General features: G+C 43.1%; 1 protein-coding gene across 1 annotated transcript in view; it reads right to left on the reverse strand.

Moving 5' to 3' along the window:
* Positions 1-421: 421 nt before the first annotated feature.
* LOC126183818 (myosin-binding protein H-like) overlaps positions 422-23,807 on the reverse strand; it is a 721,358-nt gene continuing 697,972 nt past the window's right edge. Inside the window, exon 3 of the mRNA XM_049926070.1 lies at positions 422-557. Within this exon, the coding sequence (XP_049782027.1) occupies positions 484-557 (74 nt within the window). The 3' untranslated portion in view covers positions 422-483. The remainder of the gene's footprint in view (positions 558-23,807) is intronic.

Genomic DNA, 23,807 nt, shown 5'->3' on the forward strand with positions numbered 1-23,807 from the left:
CTAACTTCTACAATCACCTAAACTGTTTCGATATATTTTACGTGGAGGAGAAACAAAAAGGACAGAATTAGAAATGGTTTGATTCTTCTATAAGTAACTTTGAAATGCTGTACCAAGTCAACTGTGAAGGCCTCTTAGTTTGAGGTCTATGTATCATGATGGAGAGTTTTAGATTTGTCACAAATAAAGTATTATCAACAATAATTCTATGGCCAAAGGATCTGGAAATAATAACAATGACATCATTTAGCTATTTATTTATTAATAAGCATATGTTTTGCAATACAGTTTGTTAAAGTATCTTTTATTGACACTTTTTGCAGCAATTTGATTTCTTGACAAAGCTGTTTTTTCTTATACACAATAATTTGCAAAGCTGTTTTTATGGCGTATGCAGGGTGGTGAAGATCAGCCTAAAAAGCTTGTAAAGGTGCTCAGGGTAGGTTGTGCCTCTAAATTGCTGTGGAGAAAAAATTCGGCCATTCAGGCCCTTTGGCGTGCAAATATTAGCGGAGCGCCAAAGACGGTGTCGCCAAAAACATAATCCGTTTGGTTTCCTAGAACCAAACAAGAGAGCAATACAAAAATTGAACATGGGAAGTAGTGAGAAACAGTCCGAAAAGCTTGTAAGAGTGTTTCAGGGTACGTTGTGCTGAAAAATAGGTAGATGCGAAGAAAAAATATCGATACGTTGCGCCGTTTCCGAGTTAATTAGCCTTGAAGTTAGCCAAGCAGGCCGCTGCGGCCGAAAATTCAAGCAGCGCGGCAGTCGGGTGTGCCAAACGTGTTCTCTGTTTGGTTTCCTAAAATCGAACAAGGCAGTGATAAAAGACTTGGGTATGGGATGGTAGTATGGTTCGAACCCTAGCCAAAGACAGTGTAGTATCTTATCATCTACGCTACGATAAGCGTGCGCGACGGGCTGATTGGCTAACTTCAACGCTAGTTGACTGTCAAACAGCACAGCATATCGAATTCTTTCTTAACAATTATTTCTCAGGTCAACCTACTCTGCAACAGCCTTGCAAGATTTTCAGATAACACAAAAAGAGCTTTTAAGCAAAACAAGACATTTTTTGATGAGAACTGGGTCCGCAGCTTTCGCGAAATCTTTAAATGAAATCATTCAGCCTAAAAGTGACCATGTGACAAAATTGCAATGGAAACATATACGCAAATAAAGGAGAAAAACAGCTTAAAGCTGAATGACTTCATTTAAAAACACAAGTCACTTGTCAAAATATCCTTTTATGTGACAGATGTTTATTGAACTTAACTATCAATTCCCGTAAATCATAATAGAAATATCTATTACCACTGGCACGAGTGTGCGTTTGTATGTGTTTCACATATGCATTTGTGTGTGTGTGTGTGTGGGTGTGTGTGTGTATGTGCGGAGAGAGACCGCGGGAGTTACAGAGAAACAAAGGGAAAGTAAATAATACGATTTCTGAATGAGCAGCTTTCATTCAGCAGCGAAATGTGCGCCGAAATCAACCATTAGTACCAGATTACCAGATTAAAACTGTTTGTCGGGCCGGGAATTGGGACTTGATCTCTGGCTTTTGATGGCTGTTTGGTAGGAAAAAAACGAGTGCATAATGAGTAGGTTGCTTTGTGGGAACAGCTACAGGCGGGGTTCGATTACCGGCCTGACGGACAGTTTTAATTTGTCAACGCATCTTCATCAAAAAATAGTGTGCTATGATGTATTTGGATTAGACGTACCAGCGTTACTTGTTCACCGGTTCCTGACTGACATACTGAAACACTTGGAACTGTAACGATTTACGTTCACGTCAATATTTACTGCAACGTGTAGCCTTTTTTAACAGTTCTGTCATATCTAGTCACTAGCCATGAGTAACATTTTCCCCCAAGATTACAATGACACTCTACGAAAAATGAAAATCTAGTAGACTTTCACAGGAAGTAGCTGCTGGTGTATCTTCAATACGCGCCACCCTGTTTATTGTTTCGAATTGGCTGTAAATACCGTCTCTATTAATATTCTGTCAAATATGTTGCATCAATTGTTACCTAAAAGAATATAGAATTACTAATATTATGGTTATAAAAGATATTCACGTTAGAATTGAATAATTCATTACCTGTACATTGATAAATGCGATACAATGTATCCTATGAATTTCCTCGGTCCTCCTGAAACTCAACACACATTCTGAAGGGCACATAAAAGATTAACACTTTTGAAGAAATAATGGGAAATGAAACGTTGTGGAGTAAGATATTTTTATGTACCTCTTTAAACATGTGACGTTAATTTGAAATTGGATGTTGTGGTAATATTAATATCATCAGTGTGACAACCAGCGGTGGAGTCATTCTGAAGGTGTTCAAAACTTATTTAAGGAGAAAAATGAAAAAAAAGAAACTCTTCATTTATACTTATCTCTTAATACAAAGCACATGTTTCAAATAGCGCAAACGGAATGAATTTCAAGAAAGAAGCAGACATTCATTTTTCTCCTCTCTGTCAGCTTTCAGTTTTGCTTATTCTGATACTAAGGTAAATCCTGTCTCTCTCTCTCTGTCCGAATTATTTTCGATTTCGGTACCCGCAGGTGATAGGCAGTCAGCCACCCAGGGTTAGTAATTATTAATGTAAGAAAAAAGACGCTTTTCCCTCACCTTTTCATTTCGTCAACGATTAGCTAAAGTAGAACACTCCGAATATATGATTACTACGCCTCACTAAAGAGCGACTGTGTGTCATAAGATTGTAAAGAAGAACTGCCACCGAAACAGAAGTATTACGATACGAAAAGTTTGGACCGACATACCTCTGTGACGCCTGACCGCTAACTCTATTTACGGAAGGCAACTCACGGACGTTTTATAAGCATCTACAGGAAGAAGAAGTAGTGCCGTAAAAGAGAACTATAAGAATAATTCTACATTCATTACAAAATAAAAACTTAAAAATATCCGCGTAAATTCTATCCTTCCTGGTTTCATCAAATGAAGGTTATCAGATTACTTGAGTAAACGTACAGAGCAAGAGCGAATCTCGTACTTCAGTCATTAGTGACACATCTTTGGGTACGAATCTGAGCAAAATAACTGACATAGTTGTAACTTGATGTTACATGACATGTAACACAGTAGTGGGAGTAACTGGTTTTTGATCTGGCTGTCAGTGCGATGGAAGTCTCATTTGCCTCCGGGACAGGGACGGTGGAAGGCAGAGGGCACTAGGAAACAAGTTTTCACAGGTAAACAGGTAGCCATGTGGTACGCACGCAGTTTTCCGAACCACATACTAGGTAATACTGGAAATTAATCTGATCTTGCAATTAATACTGAAAATGGCAGGAAATCGGTAGTATACAGAGTCTGGATGAATTATCACTGCCAGTATCAGGTGAGCCAAGATAAAGCAAAGTACAACGTTTGAAAAGGATATTTCAAGCACGAATTTCTCATATAAAGGGCTGAGTGATATGATGAACACTTTAAGAGTTATTCTTGCTTAGAAATACGAGTACATAATGAAGTACTGTAGTAGATTAATATCTGTCAAACAAAAAGTGATACCAGTTCTTAAGTGATATGGACCGGAGTACATTTATCTACAGTAAACTATATTAATTATCTGGCGCCCACTGCAAACTGCTAATGATCTTCAGTCACGATTCCCAAGTAATGAACAATAGACACATGCACACAGGAGGCAGCATGCAGTCGGGTTAGTGTATAGTAATAACAATATATCTTTCGACTTATATTATACTTGTTTATATGTGTTTGAGAATTAATTACTCCAGACGCTGTGCAATATTTATTACCACAACTTTATGATTGAACGACGCAATGTTACTTCTGAGTGCATCACAGCAAAAGTGACGAAAAATATTTACAGGATATCATATTGTAGGCGTATCTACTGCAGTTTTAAACAAATTTCTTTTATTTTGCAAAAAATCTCACCAACAAGAGGAAAGCCTGAGACACCATCAACCGATTCGGCTCATATTCGGCAGATCGTTAAAATGAAGGACTCTAATACATTTTGGCTCACTTACATCCCTCCCCTCCCTTTCTCCCTCTTTTTGCGCAAACCAACCGAATGTTCATGACACACAATTGACACAAAATTGACGGGATTCTTTATCATCTTATATGGCGCTCACTAGCATTTATTTCCGACATAGCTATGAAAGAAATTTTTATGAACCTGGCGTATGTACCAGTAAGATTAAGGCCATTCAGGGAAAGCGGCAGAGGCCAAGCGACAGAGGACTCTGTCTGGCCAGCTGAGAAACTGTCTGTTCGATTCTTACATGCACTTTGTAGTATTTTTTCTACGGATCAAACTTCGCCGGAATACGAGGATTAATGAGGTAAATAAATAAATAAATCAGAAATAATTACAAGGTAGGTAAGTGTATGTCTCAAAAAGCTTGAATTAATAAAGAGTTAACATTTATTTACGGACCTTGTTATTATTTCTTGTTGATTTATTAACGCACTACTGCCAGCATATCTTATGCGATGAAAAACATATCTGAAAAAAATTACTGTTGAATGCATGTAGGTATCGAACACGGTTCTCCGGTCTGCAGCGTCACTTTCCTTGTTTGCCTTATGCTTACATAAGCGGTAGTCGTCAAAGTTTCTTTCCTCGATTTTTCGGTAAATAAGCGTCTGCTCCATCCACATATGATGATGAAAAATGTTCAGTTTTCCATCATCTATCGATTCCTCCAATTCTGAGTCGATTACTGAGCATAATGCACTTCAGGAATGATTTTCACAAAAAGCGGGGCAAAATATCGTAGGTACACAAGCTACCTGCCAGGCGTGTGTATAATGGAGATGGCTTATTGGTATAGTAAGAGCGAGAAAGCTGCAAGTGTTTGCTGCATTTAGGGCGAATTCCGGTTGTGGAGTGTAACGACTTTCTGCGAAAAGTGTCTTCTATAGTTAAAAAAGCTAATTCCGTGTTAGAATATTGCAGCTGATAGAATTTGGTGTGACCGTAGTAGGTAGTCTTTGGATTATTCTTAGATGCTTATTCTGAGATTTTACCTTTTTATGTGCTGTCGTCGACACAGAATTTGAATCAAGTGAAGCTACTTCGGATTTAGCAATATTTTAGCGAGTCACATGTCCCATTACTCACTAACTTACTTACATCTATATCTAAATATACATGACAGCTCTACTTTTCACATTTAAGTTCTTGGCAGAGGGTCCATCGAAATACATTCAGACTATTTTTCTATCGTTCCACTCTTGAACATCACGCGGGAAAAATGAATACTTAAATCTTTCCTAACGAGCTTTGATTTCGCTTATTTTACTACGATGGACAGTCGTTCTTTTGTAGGCAAGAGTCAACAAAATACGTAATTTCGTGAAAACATGTCACCGTAACGACAAACGCCTTTGTTTTAATGATTGACACCCTAACTCTGACACTATCTTCCCTATTTCACAAGAATACAAAACGAGCTGCCCTCCTTTGACCTTTTGCGATGTCCTCCATCAGTCTCATCTGATAAGGATCGCTTAGCATTACTCTAGTAGAAGACGGACAACCACAGTGGAGGCTGTCTGTTTAGTAGACTTGTTGCACTGTCTAGTAGATTTGTTGCATCTTCTGCGTGTACCGCCAATAAAACGTATTCTTTGGTTCGACTTCCTCACAACATTTTCTACGTATTCATTCCATTTTAAGTTGTTCGTAATTGTAACTCCTCGGTATTTAGATGAAGTAACATCCCTTAGATTTGTGTGAGTTATAATCTAACCGAAATTTAACGGATTCCTTTAAGCGCGCGTGTGGAGATCGTCACACGTTTCATCGTTGAGAAGCACTTGGCACTTTTCGCAACAAACAGACAACTTGTCTAAATAATTTTGCAGTTGACTTTGGTTCTTCTGATGACTTTAATAAACGGTAAATGACAGCATCAGCTGGAAAAATTCTGAGAGGCCTGCTGAGATACTCTACTATTTTTATTTTGTGGCCTTCATTGGACGAATTTAGTCCACTATACAGAGGTTTATGCTGGTTGTTGTTATTCAATAATACAATAAAATTCAATAATAATTCAATAATAAATTCAGTAGTGCAGTAATTATATAGGGACTGTTATAATTTGTTATCATATGAAAGGGTTTTTGCTCTTCTGTCTGCTGGATTAATTGGTTTATACAGATTAAGAATAACATAAGGCCTGTAATACTTACATAAGTTAATTGAAACGTTCGTCGAGTAAAAGATATGTTGGAACTTGTGCTTTACTAAGTCATGCTTGGCAACCGTACTAATGCGCTTCTGTGAGGACAGACACACTCGTAATTATTTGTCACTGTATCCGCAGTTCAAAACTTTCCAGCTGTGGTATATGATATTGTTTGTGGAAATAAGTTGATTTATTGAAGATTAAGTCGTCTAAAGTCAGGTCAACAACGATCCTAAATTTCCATAAATTAATTTACAGCTCAAATAAATGTAGATATCAAATTTTAGGAAAATATTTTAGTCGATTACTGTCACCCTGGACAGATAGCGAGCCGTAGTTAATTACAATAATCGACGTCCTGGCAGACTTCCAGATAACTGATTTAACAATACACTGTCTGACTGAGCAACAAAAAATAGCTTAAGAGAGATACTAATTATTTGCGACGAAATATGGATAACAATAAGATAACATGCCGTAAAAGGTATCAAATAAAAGACACCACAGCTCTACTTCGCTCCTACGAACTGGAAACTTAGGAAAGTGGTCGCTATGGTTAGAGGTACATAGTATAAGATTTTAGAAGGTTGCTCATTTTGTTATAAACAGAAACCAAGTTGGATCATTAAGGGTGCAGTTACGGCTTATGTAGTTATGTAGTACGTGAAATGTATTCGCAATTGTGAATATAGTAAACCATCAGCTGTAGAACGGAATGGAGGCAATGAAAATTTGAGCCCGATCGGGTCTAGAACCTGAATTTCCACTTATCGCAAATGGTCGCTATTTTTATGGACCTTCTTGGGGCCGAAAGGAGCGGTAGTGCAATGTGAGCAGGGATTGCATCCCGAGACCTGGCCACCATGTTCCGTTCCCACCCCGCAGGAACCAAGGAAAGCGTAGTGAACGTGGAGCAGAGGTACAATGAACGTCAATGGCTTATTTACTTATTTTCCTGTTATCTTAAATTAACATTAATATGCTGGCCGCTGTGGTCGAGAGGTTCTAGGCGCTTCAGTCCGGAACCCCGCTGCTGCTACGATCGCAAGTTCGAATTCTGCCTCGGGCATGGATGTGTGTGATATCCTTAGGTTAGTTAGGTTTAAGTAGTTCTAAGTTTAGGGGACTGATGACCTCAGATGTTAACTCCCATAGTGCTTAGAGCCATTTGTACCATTAATACCACCGAGAATAACAGGAAACCGGCGTCGCGAGGAGGAGTACGCCGCAAGACGTAAGACTCATTGAGACTATCAACATATAGTGTTTCCGAGATGAACATTCCGGTGACCAGAGAATATTACGGTTCTAAGTGTGCAAGAGGTGGGGATCAACTCTTCATGACAGGAACGACCCAGCTCGGGGGTGGGTTATGGAAGACACTGCAAAGAAAAGTACACAACAATTGTCTGTATTCTGGACTGGGGCAGCAGCACAATGGCGCTCATTAAGGAACTCTCAAAAAATCTAGGATAATTTTCTCGCCATCAGCAAACATGTAGTGAGCTGCGTGTCCACAAATCCACTTTAAAGAGTTTGTCTTCGCTTGCGGGAAGTATCCCGCGTCCGGAAAGAGGAGCAGTTTAGTAGGTATCTGATGACATGTCGTACGGGTAATTAAGAACATCTGTCGCACCAATAACCAGACGCCTCTTGCCGATCTGCACAGCATGCGATGTTCGTCTGTGTCGAAAACATCACAGGTGACACACAACGGGATGTCCACGAGGTGAGTCCCGTGGACGCGTGACCCGCACACTTGCTTCCCATTGACAGTAAGGTACCACGCAGACTGGACTTCAGTGTCAAATTAAAGGAGCGTACACCGATCGCAAAACGGCAATCTAGTCGACGTGGGGATGCTTCCCCTCGGCCACATTCGGCGACCTGCGCTGCTGAAGAAAGCAATAGATCGGCTTCGTGGGTGTGAGTGCCCTGGCATTATCGCAGTACGGATGTAGCTCAGGTCGAGGAAAAAGTGGCGTAAGTAAAAGAAGGGCGGCAAGACGTCCGAAATCCGGTCAGGCGCTGAGGGAGAGTGTGGTGCAAGGGCCTCCAGCAACAGGCTAGTCAGGCATGTCGGACAACGGCGCCACAACGCCATGTGAGAGCCAATGAAAAGGGCTACCGCTCTGTCAGGAACTTGATACACACCTTAACGGCCCCTGCACTGAGGGAGCGCGAGGGTCTCGTGCTTTATCTTGGACAGCAAGCCGTGGCAAACAAATGAATCCATTGCCGCTAATATGCGTCGGGCCATAGATGGCGGAATAGGAAGTGTCTGTGCCACGTGGGGGATACGTGACGCCAAATATACATTTACATGTTGTGTCCGTTGCAGAATATCGAGTGCTCGTAAATGGTGGTCTAAGAACCGAGCTCGTAGTTGGGAAAGTAGGCGCCGGCAGTTGAGGGTAATCGTGTAGCGCAGGTCACTTGCGAAATCCTGTCCTAAGTCTTGGATAGTATTAGCTACACGCATAGAAGCAGCGCTGTCCGCAGGAACCACGCACCTACACTCCTGGAAATTGAAATAAGAACACCGTGAATTCATTGTCCCAGGAAGGGGAAACTTTATTGACACATTCCTGGGGTCAGATACATCACATGATCACACTGACAGAACCACAGGCACATAGACACAGGCAACAGAGCATGCACAATGTCGGCATTAGTACAGTGTATATCCACCTTTCGCAGCAATGCAGGCTGCTATTCTCCCATGGAGACGATCGTAGAGATGCTGGATGTAGTCCTATGGAACGGCTTGCCATGCCATTTCCACCTGGCGCCTCAGTTGGACCAGCGTTCGTGCTGGACGTGCAGACCGCGTGAGACGACGCTTCATCCAGTCCCAAACATGCTCAATGGGGGACAGATCCGGAGATCTTGCTGGCCAGGGTAGTTGACTTACACCTTCTAGAGCACGTTGGGTGGTACGGGATACATGCGGACGTGCATTGTCCTGTTGGAACAGCAAGTTCCCTTGCCGGTCTAGGAATGGTAGAACGATGGGTTCGATGACGGTTTGGATGTACCGTGCACTATTCAGTGTCCCCTCGACGATCACCAGTGGTGTACGGCCAGTGTAGGAGATCGCTCCCCACACCATGATGCCGGGTGTTGGCCCTGTGTGCCTCGGTCGTATGCAGTCCTGATTGTGGCGCTCACCTGCACGGCGCCAAACACGCATACGACCATCATTGGCACCAAGGCAGAAGCGACTCTCATCGCTGAAGACGACACGTCTCCATTCGTCCCTCCATTCACGCCTGTCGCGACACCACTAGACGCGGGCTGCACGATGTTGGGGCGTGAGCGGAAGACTGCCTAACGGTGTGCGGGACCGTAGCCCAGCTTCATGGAGACGGTTGCGAATGGTCCTCGCCGATACCCCAGGAGCAACAGTGTCCCTAATTTGCTGGGAAGTGGCGGTGCGGTCCCCTACGGCACTGCGTAGGATCCTACGGTCTTGGCGTGCATCCGTGCGTCGCTGCGGTCCGGTCCCAGGTCGACGGGCACGTGCACCTTCCGCCGACCACTGGCGACAACATCGATGTACTGTGGAGACCTCACGCCCCACGTGTTGAGCAATTCGGCGGTACGTCCACCCGGCCTCCCGCATGCCCACTATACGCCCTCGCTCAAAGTCCGTCAACTGCACATACGGTTCACGTCCACGCTGTCGCGGCATGCTACCAGTGTTAAAGACTGCGATGGAGCTCCGTATGCCACGGCAAACTGGCTGACACTGACGGCGGCGGTGCACAAATGCTGCGCAGCTAGCGCCATTCGACGGCCAACACCGCGGTTCCTGGTGTGTCCGCTGTGCCGTGCGTGTGATCATTGCTTGTACAGCCCTCTCGCAGTGTCCGGAGCAAGTATGGTGGGTCTGACACACCGGCGTCAATGTGTTCTTTTTTTCCATTTCCAGGAGTGTATATCCATAGCGTCCGATGTTTGGACGTTAAGGCAGCTACCAGAAGCTTCGCTGTAGGTGGTAACCCATTCCAGTGTCTCCCTGACGTCAGCACGGCTACGAATAACGATGAAGAGGTTGTCTGGACAGGCAGTGCAGCTGAATACATGGTCACCGAGAGAGATCCCAGAGAGGCGTTGACGGAGATCACATAGCAACGGCTCCATGGCGAAAGCATACAACAGTCCAGAGAGCGGGCAGCTTTGACGCACTGATCGACGGATTGAGATGGAAGGAGAAAGCCATTACAGAGTACACGAGACGTAGCTCCAAGAAGGACATGCGTTACGACGTCGACGGTAGTATCAGGTTATCCCATATTCCGGAGCACCCCTTCCAGGTCGTCGTGATCGACCCGATGGAACGCCGAAGTCAAGAGCTGCCAAAAGTCTACGGAAACGACGAGCGTGAGCAAGCACCATTATGTCCCGATGGTGACTGAAGGCAATGCGGATATCATTGGCACCTCTCAAAGAAGTTTGATCGGGGGAAACCACGTACCGAGCCGTCACTTTAAGCCGCGTAGCCAACAGTCTTTGTGTAGTTGGTGAGTAACGTCAAGGGGCGGTAATTGCATATGTATGAGGTACTCAGAGGGGAATGAAGAAATAATCGAGGAAACCGTCTGGAATCGGCACGAATGGTGACATAAGGTCCACACTGGTGCCAGAAGGGGACGAAATTTACGATAAAACTCCAGTTGGAGGCCATCAGGCCCAGGCGACCTGTTCGCCCAGAACCCGGTTGGATATCATCATGGACTTCGTCCTCTCTGACGTTAGCAAGCAGATCCAACGTCGCATACATGGGAGCCGAACCAGAGGAGACTCTGGAGACCGCCGTAATGTTGTCAGGTTTGTCACGATGTTCAGAGTACAGCATAACAATGTGCATGGAGTAAATACCATATACCTCGCTGGGTATCAAAACGCCGCCCATCATCGGTCGCAGGAACATTAATCAAAGTCTTCCGACGGTGACGTCGTTCCGCTGTGACATTAAACATAAATGCACGCTGCTGCACTAACCCTCGTCTGTGTGCGCCCTAAACATCCTTCAAGGTGGCTGTGAGAGAGGGATGTAATCTGTGCCTTGATATGATTCACCAGCGGCTGGCACTCTAGCGAATACGGCATCATAGTACATTCCCGGGAATGGTGAAACAGAATTCCTGAGTTCGTCGCCGCCGCGCCACAACCTCCCTTCCGTAACCAATCAAGGCCTTGCGAAGAGGCAGGCTTTTCACAGAGCACTCACCAAGACAGGACAGATTAACAGGCATCACGGCGTCGACGACAAGCTGTCCACGTGGACTCATGAGCTGCTGGCAGTCGGGTGAAGTAATGTGGATCATGTTCAGTTTCCATGGTCCACGGCCGCGCCGCACCCTTTGGCGGCAGAGACTGATGATGATGAAGGTTTGTGGGGCGCTCAACTACGCAGCTATCAGCGCTCATTCAAATTCCCAATTTTTACTCAGTCCTATCTCACCACTTTCATGAAAGATGATGAAATGACGAGGACAACATAAACACCCAATCCCCAGGCGGAGTAGATCCCTAACCCGGCCGGGAATCGAACCCAGGACCCCGTGATCCATAGTCAGCGGCAGATATATGCGTCATAGTCAGAAAACGCAATGGGCCTGATTTCAGCAGCCTGCACGCCACTTACAACATCGCGGGAGATGTAAACACTATCGATGCGGCTGGAAGAATGGCTAGTGAAATTTGTAAACTCAGGACGATCACCATGAACCCACAAGGCTGAAGTGCTGGATATTGTCGCTATCGCGGTGCACGGGAAGTGACGTGGTAATTGGTCTTTGGGCATCTGGGAGAAGTCGAAATCGCCTCCCATTATCATTACATCCTGCCGATCCAGGAAAAGAGGTGTGAATGTCTCTGAGAAGAACGTGAAACGTTCACGGCGGCGACCCGAACCAGATGGCGCATAGACACTGACGATCTTGATGCCACTAAACGTGAGAGCCACACCTCTGGCATCAGTAAGATAGGCAATTGCATCAGCGAAAATACCGTCACGCAAGAGGATTGGGTTGTTTGGGGAAGGAGACCAGACAGCGAGGTCATTAGTCTCATCGGATTAGGGAAGGATGGGGAAGGAAGTCGGCCGTGCCCTTCCAAAGGAACCATCCCGGCATTTGCCTGGAGCGATTTAGGGAAATCACGAAAAACCTAAATCAGGATGGCCGGACGCGGGATTGAACCGTCGTCCTCCCGAATGCGAGTCCAGTGTCTAACCACTGCGCCACCTCGCTCGGTGGTCACTTAAGAGGATCGCCACTCCACTACCAGTAGGTGACGAATGAGAAACACATGTTGTAAAACCATCGGGAGAACAGAACGTTGAAACTTGCATCTCCTGAAGGAGAGCAAAGTCAACGTCCGCAGCATACAGCATGTCATGGATTAAAGCCAGTTTGTGGCGTATGCGAATGGAATTGATATTGACCGTGGCTATGTGATAAGTCTGGAATGGTGGCATCGCCATGAGGACAGGCGATTCAAACAAGGGGGAATCACAGGGAGCTCCCTGTTAGGCCCCTGTGATAGGCCACATCACTGTGACAGAGAGGGAGCCGACCCCACCAAGGGGTCCATCGTTCTGTACATCTTCAGGGCATTCATCTCAGCATCGACGACGTCCTCCCTGGAGACAGGCGTGTCACCGGGCCGGTTCAGTGGAACATGATCAGAGGTGCTCCCACAGGTAGCGCCAGACACAGAAAGGGAGGCAACCGCGTCAGACGCTGGCGGTGGAATGTCGGTGTCAGGAGCAGGACGCTGACTGGAGATGGAGGTGGGAAAAGACGTAGCGTCGTCAGGTGTCACGGCGTTAGAGGACAGCGCACCATCAATAGCAGGGTCGTCATCCTGTACACACATCCGATGGAGGCAGTCTCAGGAGGGGTACAGCGTTGTCTCTTCCTTTTCCTCGGGGACCGCCGGTTCCTAACATGCTGCTCCGTATCGGAAGGAGGGCGGCTATCGTCCGACATGTGGCCAGATGGCAGAAAAGCGGAGGCCGGTACAGCTCCATGAGCAACAACCATGGGTCGTACCTGCTGGCGGTCGTCATTCCTCTGCACTGCCTCTGGCAGGTGTGTAGGAGAGACAGGCGATACATCCATCGCGTCGTCGAGAGGAGTCGACGACGATGGATTTAGAGGGGATGCAGCAGGCAGCACCGCCGCAGACGCATAAGATAGAGGTAACGCAGCGGGCTCCGCAGAAAGAGCGACGTCTCCGATCGGCGTCTGAACCAGGCTACGTCGGAGACATTCAGAACGGACATGGCCTCTCCGGCCATAACCTCAACAGGCGGCACGCAGGGTAGCCGCATGGTCTATGGCGCCTTGCCACGGTTCGCGTCGTTCCCTTCGTCGGAGGTTGGAGTCCTCCCTCGGGCATAGCTGTGTGTGTGTGTGTGTGTGTGTGTGTGTGTGTGTGTGTGTGTGTGTGTGTGTGTGTTGTGCTTAGCGTAAGTTAGTTAAAGTCAGATTAGGTAGTGTGTAAGGCTAGGGACCTATGACCTAAGCAGTTTGGTCCCACAGGAACTTAGCACAAATTTCCAATTTTTGTACTGACAGGGTTCGCGAATGCGAAATTTAGTTCTGCAGTGAAAATTGCCGCTGTCGTCCTTTTATGTTTAGTCACAATCTTCTTCAATGACCGTCCGTCACCATCACACAATACACCCTTTCATCGGCGATGTGATTTAGTGGGTGATGTTTTTCCTCATTCCCTGCATACGGTATAAATCCTCGACACGATGTCTCTTTAAACACCAAAGACCTCGGCTACCTTGGTTACGGAAGCATACACCATAAGAACACCAACAATTTGCAGTCAATCAAATTCTCTAAGCTCCGAGATAGTGCACTTACAAATACATAGGACATTGTTCTTACCACGACTGATTCTTACAACGTATTGAGGAAATTTCATAGGTGTCTTTCGTGGTGACGTCCAACAACGCAACTTGCAGACTAGGCTAGCATCTACAGTTATGTTCAAACATGCATTTCTCACGGTGTTTCCATATTTTTGTGTGATACCTGTACATCTGCGTATTCCGCTGGCCGATGTAGACCTACAGTGCATCGCGAAAGTTACATAATAATAATATTATCGATTTTCTTTCCTATTCCACTTGTGTATTAAGCAAGGGAGAAATTACTGTCTACGCGCCTCTGTATACATCTCATGTATGATACGGACTCCAAATACTGTAACAATACCATAGAGCTGGTCGCAATAGCTTCTTCAGTACCATTTCCTTTACAGATGTGTTGCGTGTTCTAAGAACCCTTTCCACAAATTTAAGTCTTCCTTTCCTTGGTACTACCCGTAACTGCTTCTACAATATGTGGTGCTGAAGATAACCACTAATCTCGTAATCAGATACGGTATAGTTCCTTCTCATTGTTATCAGCATTACCTGAAATTCATCCAAATTTAAACATAATTAATCTTTTAAGACCATTTCCAGAAAACACTCCATACCCTGTAGAAAAGGAACTGTAACTGCCTCTTAAAACCTTACGTCCAAAAAATAACTGAATTAGCTCGGAGACTCCAGCACTACTGTGCAGATTATCAACGAGTTAATATTCCAATAAGTAGATCTCTATCAAGGGCTGCAGTGAATGCTTGTATTTATTTTACTTAATTTAGCGGCGTTTGAGTCTATAGGCCAATCAGTCACTCGTCATATTGGCACCAGAATTGTCAACTAAGGAAAAGGAGCTTCCAATTAAACGCAGGCAGAAATTTTCGTAAAGAGAGCTCACTACACTCACTGAAGAAAGTATGTCAAAATTGGATTTCTCTCCTGTTATTCTCCCAGTAACAAGTTTAAGAACTATCAATACTGAATGTTACTACGTCAATGAGAGAACTTACATAAACCCGCGCAGTATCTCGCGCAATCCAAAATCTCGCATCAATTGTAAACCCCACTCGCTTAAAATTCAAGACAAAGTTCCTCAGATGCGAAATAACAAGATAAAAAAAATCCACTTGTTAAGGTCGGCGGTGAAATTTCAAAGTTCTGAATCGTCCCCTGACGAAAAATATTGTGTTTTCTAGGGACACAAATGTACATTTTTCAAGTCCACCTTTATACACTTAAGAAAATGTCAACACTTTCATGACGTGATTATCATACTGCGCATACATAATTCAGCGCTACAACTGCCTGCAAATACTCCAGAGTCAGACTATTCACCTCCTAGTGCCGCCACTATCAGACTGTCTGCACCAAGATGGCTGCACAGTATTTATATCCTCGAATTGCAGCATGAGAGAAAACATATACTTTCTTTGTTCTGGAACATATAAAAGCCATAAATACATCGCTATACATATGTATTATGCGAGATGCATGATTTTGCATGGACGTTTTATTATCTTGTCATCCTTGCTTTCAGCTTTTCATTCCACTCACTAGTTATCTTGTAAATTCTAATTCTATCATGCAAAACGTTATTTGTTGTTACATTGTCTTTAACAGATACAAAAAATTAACAGTAACCATACTCATACTTCTATAACTATATTTATTTTACAATAGTGTCTGTACTATCAACAAAATAATTAATTCTGCGGAAAAATTTCACTATCTTCCCCACGCGGAATACCCTTTCCAGCCTTTATTTCAAAACTGGTAATCTAACAATTCTGTCTTCATTTTTTGAAGGCTCTTTACGAGACCTATTCACAGAAACCTCGTTTATAAAAATTAGTAAAGGTGTCATCAACTTATGAATTTTTAAAGTTAATATTGTTCACAAAATATTTAACTTAAAATAACTTAGAAACTATACATCGTACCAAAGGCGCGTCTGAACCTTAGCACTCGTCATCATGTTCTCCTTTTATATGTGGTACTGGATTTCGAGTATCCTAACAGGTACACCTTTTTATTGAGATCTTTTATTCAGCATTTTAGCTGGCCCATCTGGCCAGTCATGGCGGCCTTTACCATCACTCTTTGCCCCCAACAGCCAGCAAGCACGAGGAATTCCGGCCATGTGTTTTCAGAGCATCCTGAATGTCTGGTAGTCACCAGGATTTTTCATGCTTCCATATCGATCCAACAACACAAGCTCAAAGAGCGCCAACATCTACTGGTGGAACTGCAAAACTGGTGCCGCTGTGTGCAGCTTAGCGCACCCTCCGTCCGTTTCCATCCTTCTGTTTCTGTCGAACTTGTGGTCGCTCGGCTACGTCTGTCTTTCAGCCCAAAACAAACCGTCCGGAGGCAGTCGCGTTTGGTCTCAAAATTTACGGACATCTTTTTGGGGGCTGTACCGTCATAATACCCCACTTGCGACTCATTCACACAGTGAAGGGTGTCGCAATTAGCAGTAAGTATAGTATCAAATCAACATAGTATCTCCCCAACTCATTAAGTATAGCACTTCGTCTTCAGGCCACGAGTGGCCTACCAGGACCATCCGACCGCCGTGTCATCCTCAGAGGAGGATGCGGATAGGAGGGGCGTGGGGTCAGCACACCACTCTGCCGGTCGTTATGATGGTATTCTTGACCGAAGCCGCTACTATTCGGTCGAGTAGCTCCTCAGTTGGCATCACGAGTGCACCCCGAAAAATGGCAACAGCGCATGGCGGCCTGGAGGGTCACCTACCATTCCCGACAGCGCTTAACTTCGGTGATCTCACGGGAACCGGTGTATCCACTGCGGGAAGGCCGTTGCCCACTCATTAAGTATAGACAACGTAAAATTAACTGATGCAGCGGCACTTACTACCCTAAGCCTATCCTAATCACATGTCTAAATATTAGTAGTACTGTGCATAAAAAATACTCAACTACAAATCGTTAGACAACATGTAACAATGAAACAGCTCCTAAAAACTAATAGCTAATCTCACGTTTTCCTATATTCATGTGAAATACAGTTTTGTCTGGCAAACGCAATAAACAAAAGACAACCGAAATCAAAATTCCCGTGGACACAATTCCACTGTTAAGAAAATTGAAGTTTACTACCAAGTAGCAATTTTTTCCCAATTCGTTTTGCTGTTAAAAAATTCTCTACTTTTGGCAATTCACTTTTCTCTGTATGTTAAAGGATCACAGACAATAAATTCGCTACACGTTTTGTAGTCTTATGATGAGCTGCCCAGTGTCATTACAATAAGGCAACTCATGTCAGAGGCGCCGTTTCAAGCTCACTTGCCACCCATCTGACATGACATTGGCAAGAAACGAAAGTAGCCCAACGAGCTTTCTGCGACTGCTGATTGTCTGAACACCAAGGACCGGTCGGATCGAATGCCACCCCATATGCAATTCAGACTTGACACAATCAACACTGAACTTCAGGGCGACGCCTGATGGAAATAAACAGATTCTAGTGCTTGTAAGGAGATCGTGCTAAGTACATTTCTGTCATAACAACTTTCGCCATTCAGAAACGGAAGGATCCAAGTCATTGCGAGTGTACTAGACTGAGACAAGGTTCCTCCCATAAAAATGAAATTATGATCTGCAATCATTAATGCTCAGAGATGACGGTTCAAGTGACTCGTGTCTTGAAAAAGTATTAACAAACAAACAAGCCCTCTTTAGAATAACAACCCAAATTTCCAGTGCTGTTACTTAACATCTTAATTTAAGCTTACTACTACGGAACCCAAAGATATCCTAATTCATGGGAAGATATTATTCAGTGCTGTACATGGAGCCAACAGAACCCATTTGTCTACAGAAACCCAAACCAAAATTTTAGTTTGTATAGAAATACAACCCCTCAATTATGATAACAGTGACTTAAAAGTACTGTTAAGTTACTCTGCTCTTGATTAGCTGCTGAAAATATGGCCTCCAGATGGCCCCTTACACACCAAGAATTATATGGTGTTGGTCCAAAACAGAATATCTATACATGGATGACTGCAACAGCACATACCAAATATCAAACCAAAACAAAAACTCTAAACACAATTCCATATTACATTTCAATTAATAGCCTTCTTTTCAAGTTCAAATCAACTATTTATTAATTGCTAAAATGGACTATAGCTACTGGCACTTATTATATTATTATTCTTATCCTCTCTGCCATCTGCCACTCCTTTTAACTCACTCACAGAATTTCGACACAATTGCACATATTTACTCTGAGTCAGCCGCTCCAAAATTCTTACATCTAACAGCAAAATGATACTACCCCTATAATTAAATACAAATACATCACCACATCAAGCATAAGCTGCAGTTCCGTTCTAGCATCCTCTCTTTCTGTCACTGCAATGGCATATGATATAACCCTAATACGTTCATGTGGTTTCACTCTGAGAGAATACTCCAAATTTGTCACCGTACTTGGCATCTCTGGAAATACATTTCTATTTAATGGGTTGTATAATTCTGTCCTTTCTGTGTCATCAGTTCCCTTAGAGTCATTTACCTTCCTGATTATATCTTCCTCAGTCTCTACTTCATCCAATAGACATTGAGCCCCATGCAAGAGTGCACTGAGTCATCATCATTTATTGCACTTCATGCCTCCCTCAACATTAGAACATTAGATTCCAACACCTAATCTTTACAGTTAATATGTGCCCCATCTTTACTCAAAAATCAATGCCCATTACCATATTTAAACTTAAGTTTATTTTAATCATGAGGAATGCATGATTAAACAATTCACCCCCAATGTTTATATCTAGTAGAGACTCCTTCCTCACTTGTTTGCCATACTTTCTGGTTGTATTTTTAATTCTCACCTCTATGACTAGAAATTCAACTGTCTTATCAGCCCTGATGTGATTACAGAAAGCTTCTGCTATTCCACTAATGGAAGTGCCAATGTCTACTACAGCAGTATCACATATTTTTCCCACTTTAACATTAATTACTGGCTGCACCTTTTCAGTGTAGAAATTCAGTCTCAGCTAAATGATCCTCACTACTTTATGTATACAATCTTTCACCATGGTACTCACCTGACCCCCACTATGTGGTTCTATCTCATCATCCCCTGCAAATATTAACTCGAATACATTTTTAAATTCAGTATTCCGTACACCCAACCCCCTAGCTTCCCGTGAAAACTTAATTTTTCTTTGTTCCATATATTTGGTTCCACTTTCTGAATGTACTTTCCAAAATTTACGCAGTGACTGGCCTCACAGTTGCTTTCATTTTTCTCCAAATCAAGAAATAATGAATTTCATCATCTCCACCCCATTTTCCACTATCAGAACAATTATTTGTTGTACATTATTACTCTTCATCCTATCTTCTCCCTCCATTAACACACACTCTATCCTTAATACATCAAATTCTCTATCTCCATCAAATATTTATGTAAGAGCATCATAATATGCCTCATCCCTCTCTCCTCACTCTCCCAGCTGCTTAACATATTTGCTAAGTGCCCAATATTCTGGGGCCCACTTCTGGATCGACTTAGCCCTGTTTAGCCGATCCTTTGTATCAAAATCACATTCCTTTTTATTCTCCCATGGTTCAACTAATAATAAAGTTGGCTGTCCAACCTTATTCACATAAATATCAAAAGAATTTACATCATTAGGCTCTGTTTGAATCAGATACAGCTCCTACAACAGAGACATTATTTGCAGCTCCATCCGGCAAATCACAATCACTCGCCCCATAAAAATTAGAGACAGATCCCACTAACTAGTCATAAAAATCATTAGATGAAGGAATCTCTGCCTGCTTAATTATCCTCATCTATGACACTGTAGTGGGCACTCCCAGGTACACATCCATTTACAAAAATACTAGGTGCAGACAATATGGTCTCAATATCATTACCATCACCCACAAAACCACCAGATTTAGATACTATGGCATCAACATTAACAACATATCCCTCTACTTTAGCTGATTCAACTGCACCCAACTCACTATTATTACTGTTGTCATTCGCACATCCACTTTGAACATTGCAGTACACATCCGTCCCTGAGGCTGCACATCTGATCTTGATTCACTTAATACAGAAGCCGACCCAATAATATTTTTTTCCCTTACTACACTACCAGCTCCTTCACCAAACAAAATCCCAGTATTAATATCTCCCATCTGACTTCTTCGTTGTCAAAAATTTCCCCTTCTGTTTACGTTTCGTTTATCATGCTGCATATACCAACCACCAAACAAACTTCTATTACACAGAAATGCATCTATTCCGAGAATTCTTTCTTCCCTTATCTCTTTACTTGTATTATGGTTATTATTATTATTCCTGAAACATCTCCTGCTGATCTGCCTATAATTATTATCGCTCCTTGGTCTTATTTCATGGATCATCCCTTGTCTCAAAACGGACCCCATTTGTAACAACTAGTAGTTTTCCGAACTATGACCCTGTAGTCTTCTGTTATTCGGCTCCCATCTCCTGTTTCCATTTTCTTGCACTGGCCTGGTTCAGGTCTGTTATTTTCCCACGGACCCCTTTGTTACTTAGCCTCATCACCTGAACTCCCCCCGTTCTCTCTCCAACTTTCATCCATATCGCTCTTTCTATTATGATTCTGCTGGCAGTTTGTACAGTTGCTGTTACTCCGGTTATCATGTTGATCCCTCTGACTGGTTACTTGATTATTCATCCCATAACTTGGTTAGTGGGACAGTATCTCATCCGTCATTTCAATAAGGTATAGAAAATTTTCAATAGAATCAATTGGACAATGCATCATCTCCCAATCCAAGTTATCTGGCAATCTCCTTCTCCAAGCAGAAACCTCAGTGAGTACCCGCAATGGCCTGCCTAAATGCACCAACTTTCGTAAATCTTCCTGGCAAAATTTTCTAATGGTAAAGTTACCCAACCTGTACACTGGACCATTCAGAAAATTATTCTGCAATCTACTTTGCCTTAATTTCTCCAGCACCTATTCAAAAACAATTTTTCAACTGCCTGATGTGAATTAACTGATCAGTTCATTGATTTGCCCATGTTTGAGCAGAACCCTCTAACAACCTCTTCGCAAATTTAACCTTACATTGATCAAACAGCGCGCTGTGGTCGAGCGGTTCTAGGCGCTTCAGTCCGGAACCACGCGGCTGCTACGGTCGCAGGTTCGAATTCTGCCTCGGACATGGATCTGTGTGATGTCCTTAGGTTAGTTAGGTTTAAGTAGTTCTAAGTTCTAGGGGACTGATGACCTCAGAAGTTAAGTCCCACAGTGCTCAGAGCCATTTGAACCATATCAGCATTGTGTGGCCACAATCTTCTTATCCACGTTAACTAAAGCATACCTTGTCTCTAAATTGCTAACATCACACATCTGTTCCCCTGAGTCAATTTCACGCTTCATCTCAGCCTCGACAATGCCAATTCTGGTAAGCCGGTACTGTTCCACTGTCCCAAATTTTCCCATTAGATCTTCCAAATTTTGTTTAAATTAGCCATTATTTTATTCGTTAATTTACTCACTGAATTTTCTAAACTCCCAGTGTTGCTATCCACGTCCCCAATAGAACTTTCTTGATCGGATTTAATTTAAATTTTTTAACTCCCCACCGAAATCAACAAACTAGTGGGCATATCCTCCTGAGCCATTTTACGAAATCTTGTCTGAGGCTCACTCCCATTTCCCTTCGAATCACGATCACTGGACGAATTCTTTGTCAACAGCTCCATCGTTGTGGTTGGCAAGAGAACTGGAATTACAAACAACAATTAATGCGCCTGCTGCGGAACTTAACTTTGGTGCCTGCTAAGGCTCTGCTGACGCTGAATACGGCTGCTGCTGCGAAGAGGCGTGTGTGGAACCGCTGTAGACTGCTTCCCATCAGTTGCTGTCTGCGAAGCCACATGATGCTGTGCGACGCCGCGCTAACCTTCTCCAAATGAGGCTGCGACCCCCGGTTAGGTGATAGGCGTAGCTGTTACTCACGCCACTGCTGATGCTGCTGCTGTTGTTGGTGCCGGTACGGTGTTCCATGTGGTTTGTAGCACTGTTCTCCCTCGCAACCCTGCTGTTTTCCGGGTCAGTTCAGCATGAACAATAGCAGACCAAGACTTCAAATCCATCTCCAAGGTTCAGTTCGGGTGCACACTAACTTGTAAAAGAAATAATAATAAAAAAGAAACTGTAACTGTCTCTTGAAAGCTTACATCCAAAAAGCAATTGAATTAGCTCGGAGCCCCCTGCACTACTCTGCAGAATATCATCAAGTTAATGTACCAGTTAGTAGCACTCTACAAAGGACCACACTATTTTTTTTACTTAATTTGTGTACGTTTAAGTCAAAAGTATATAAAAATTCGATTCACGTCCTGTTATTCTCACAGTAACCAGTTTATGTCCTGTTATTCTCACAGTAACAAGTTTATGAACTATCAATATAGAATGTTACTACGCCTTTGCGAGAACTTAAATAAAGCCAGGCAGTATCTCGCGCGCTCCAAAATCTCGCAACAATTCTGCGCCGACTCACTTAAAATTCAAGGTAAAGCTCCTCAGTTGCGAAATGGCAAAAATTACGAGATTAAAAAAAAATTCCACTCGTTACGGTCGCCAGTGAAAATTCTAAGTTCTGAATCGTTCTCTGACGAAAAATATTGTGTTTTCTAGTGATACACATGTAAAGTTTTTAAGTCCACGTTTCGACACTTAACGGAAATTTCAACACTCTCACGAACCGACTGTCCTGCTGCACATAAAAATACACCAAAACGACTGCCTGTGAATAGTGCCAGCATTGGACTACTCGACTTTTAGCGCCGCCATTATCAGGCTGTCTGCACGAAGATGGCTTCCCAGTATTTATATCCTCGAATTGTAACATGAGTTAAAACACACACTTTCTTTCTTATGACACGTACAAAAACTATAAATATTTCACTATACATATTTATTGTACGAGGTACATGATTTTGTATGAGCGTTTTCTCAGATTTTCATAGCTGTTTTCACTTTTTCATTCCATTCACTAGTTTTCTCGTAACTTTTAATTCTTTCATGGAAAACGTTGTTTGTTGTTATATTGTCTTTAATAGATATAAACAATTATCAGTAACCACTCATACTTCAATAACTATATTTATTTTACAGTTCTGCCTATACTTTCAACATATTAAGTAACTTAATGGCTAAAATCCAATACTTTCCCACCCGGAATATAGTTTGCAGCCTACATTTCGAAACTAGTAATGTTTATAACAATTCATTCTTTGATGGATCTCTACGAGATCTATTCACAAACACTTCGTTTTAAAAAAAAATGGTAAAGATGTTGTCAACTTTTTCATTTTTAAAGTTAATACTGTTCACAAAGTGTTTTACATAAAATAGCTTAGAAACTATACATCCTACCGAGGGCACGTCTAAATCCTCTAAAATGGTTCAAATGGCTCTGAGCACTATGGGACTCAACTGCTGAGGTCATCAGGCCCCTAGAACTAAGAACTACTTGAACCAACTAACCTAAGGACAGCACACACAACCATGCCCGAGGCTGGATTCGAACCTGCGACCGTAGCGGTCGCATGGTTCCAGACTGTAGCGCCTAGAACCGCTCGGCCATCTAAATCCTCGCACTCGTCATAATTTCCTCCTTTTATGTGTGGTACCGGCT

Source organism: Schistocerca cancellata, chromosome 4, assembly GCF_023864275.1.
Source record: "Schistocerca cancellata isolate TAMUIC-IGC-003103 chromosome 4, iqSchCanc2.1, whole genome shotgun sequence".
NCBI lineage: Eukaryota > Metazoa > Arthropoda > Insecta > Orthoptera > Acrididae > Schistocerca > Schistocerca cancellata.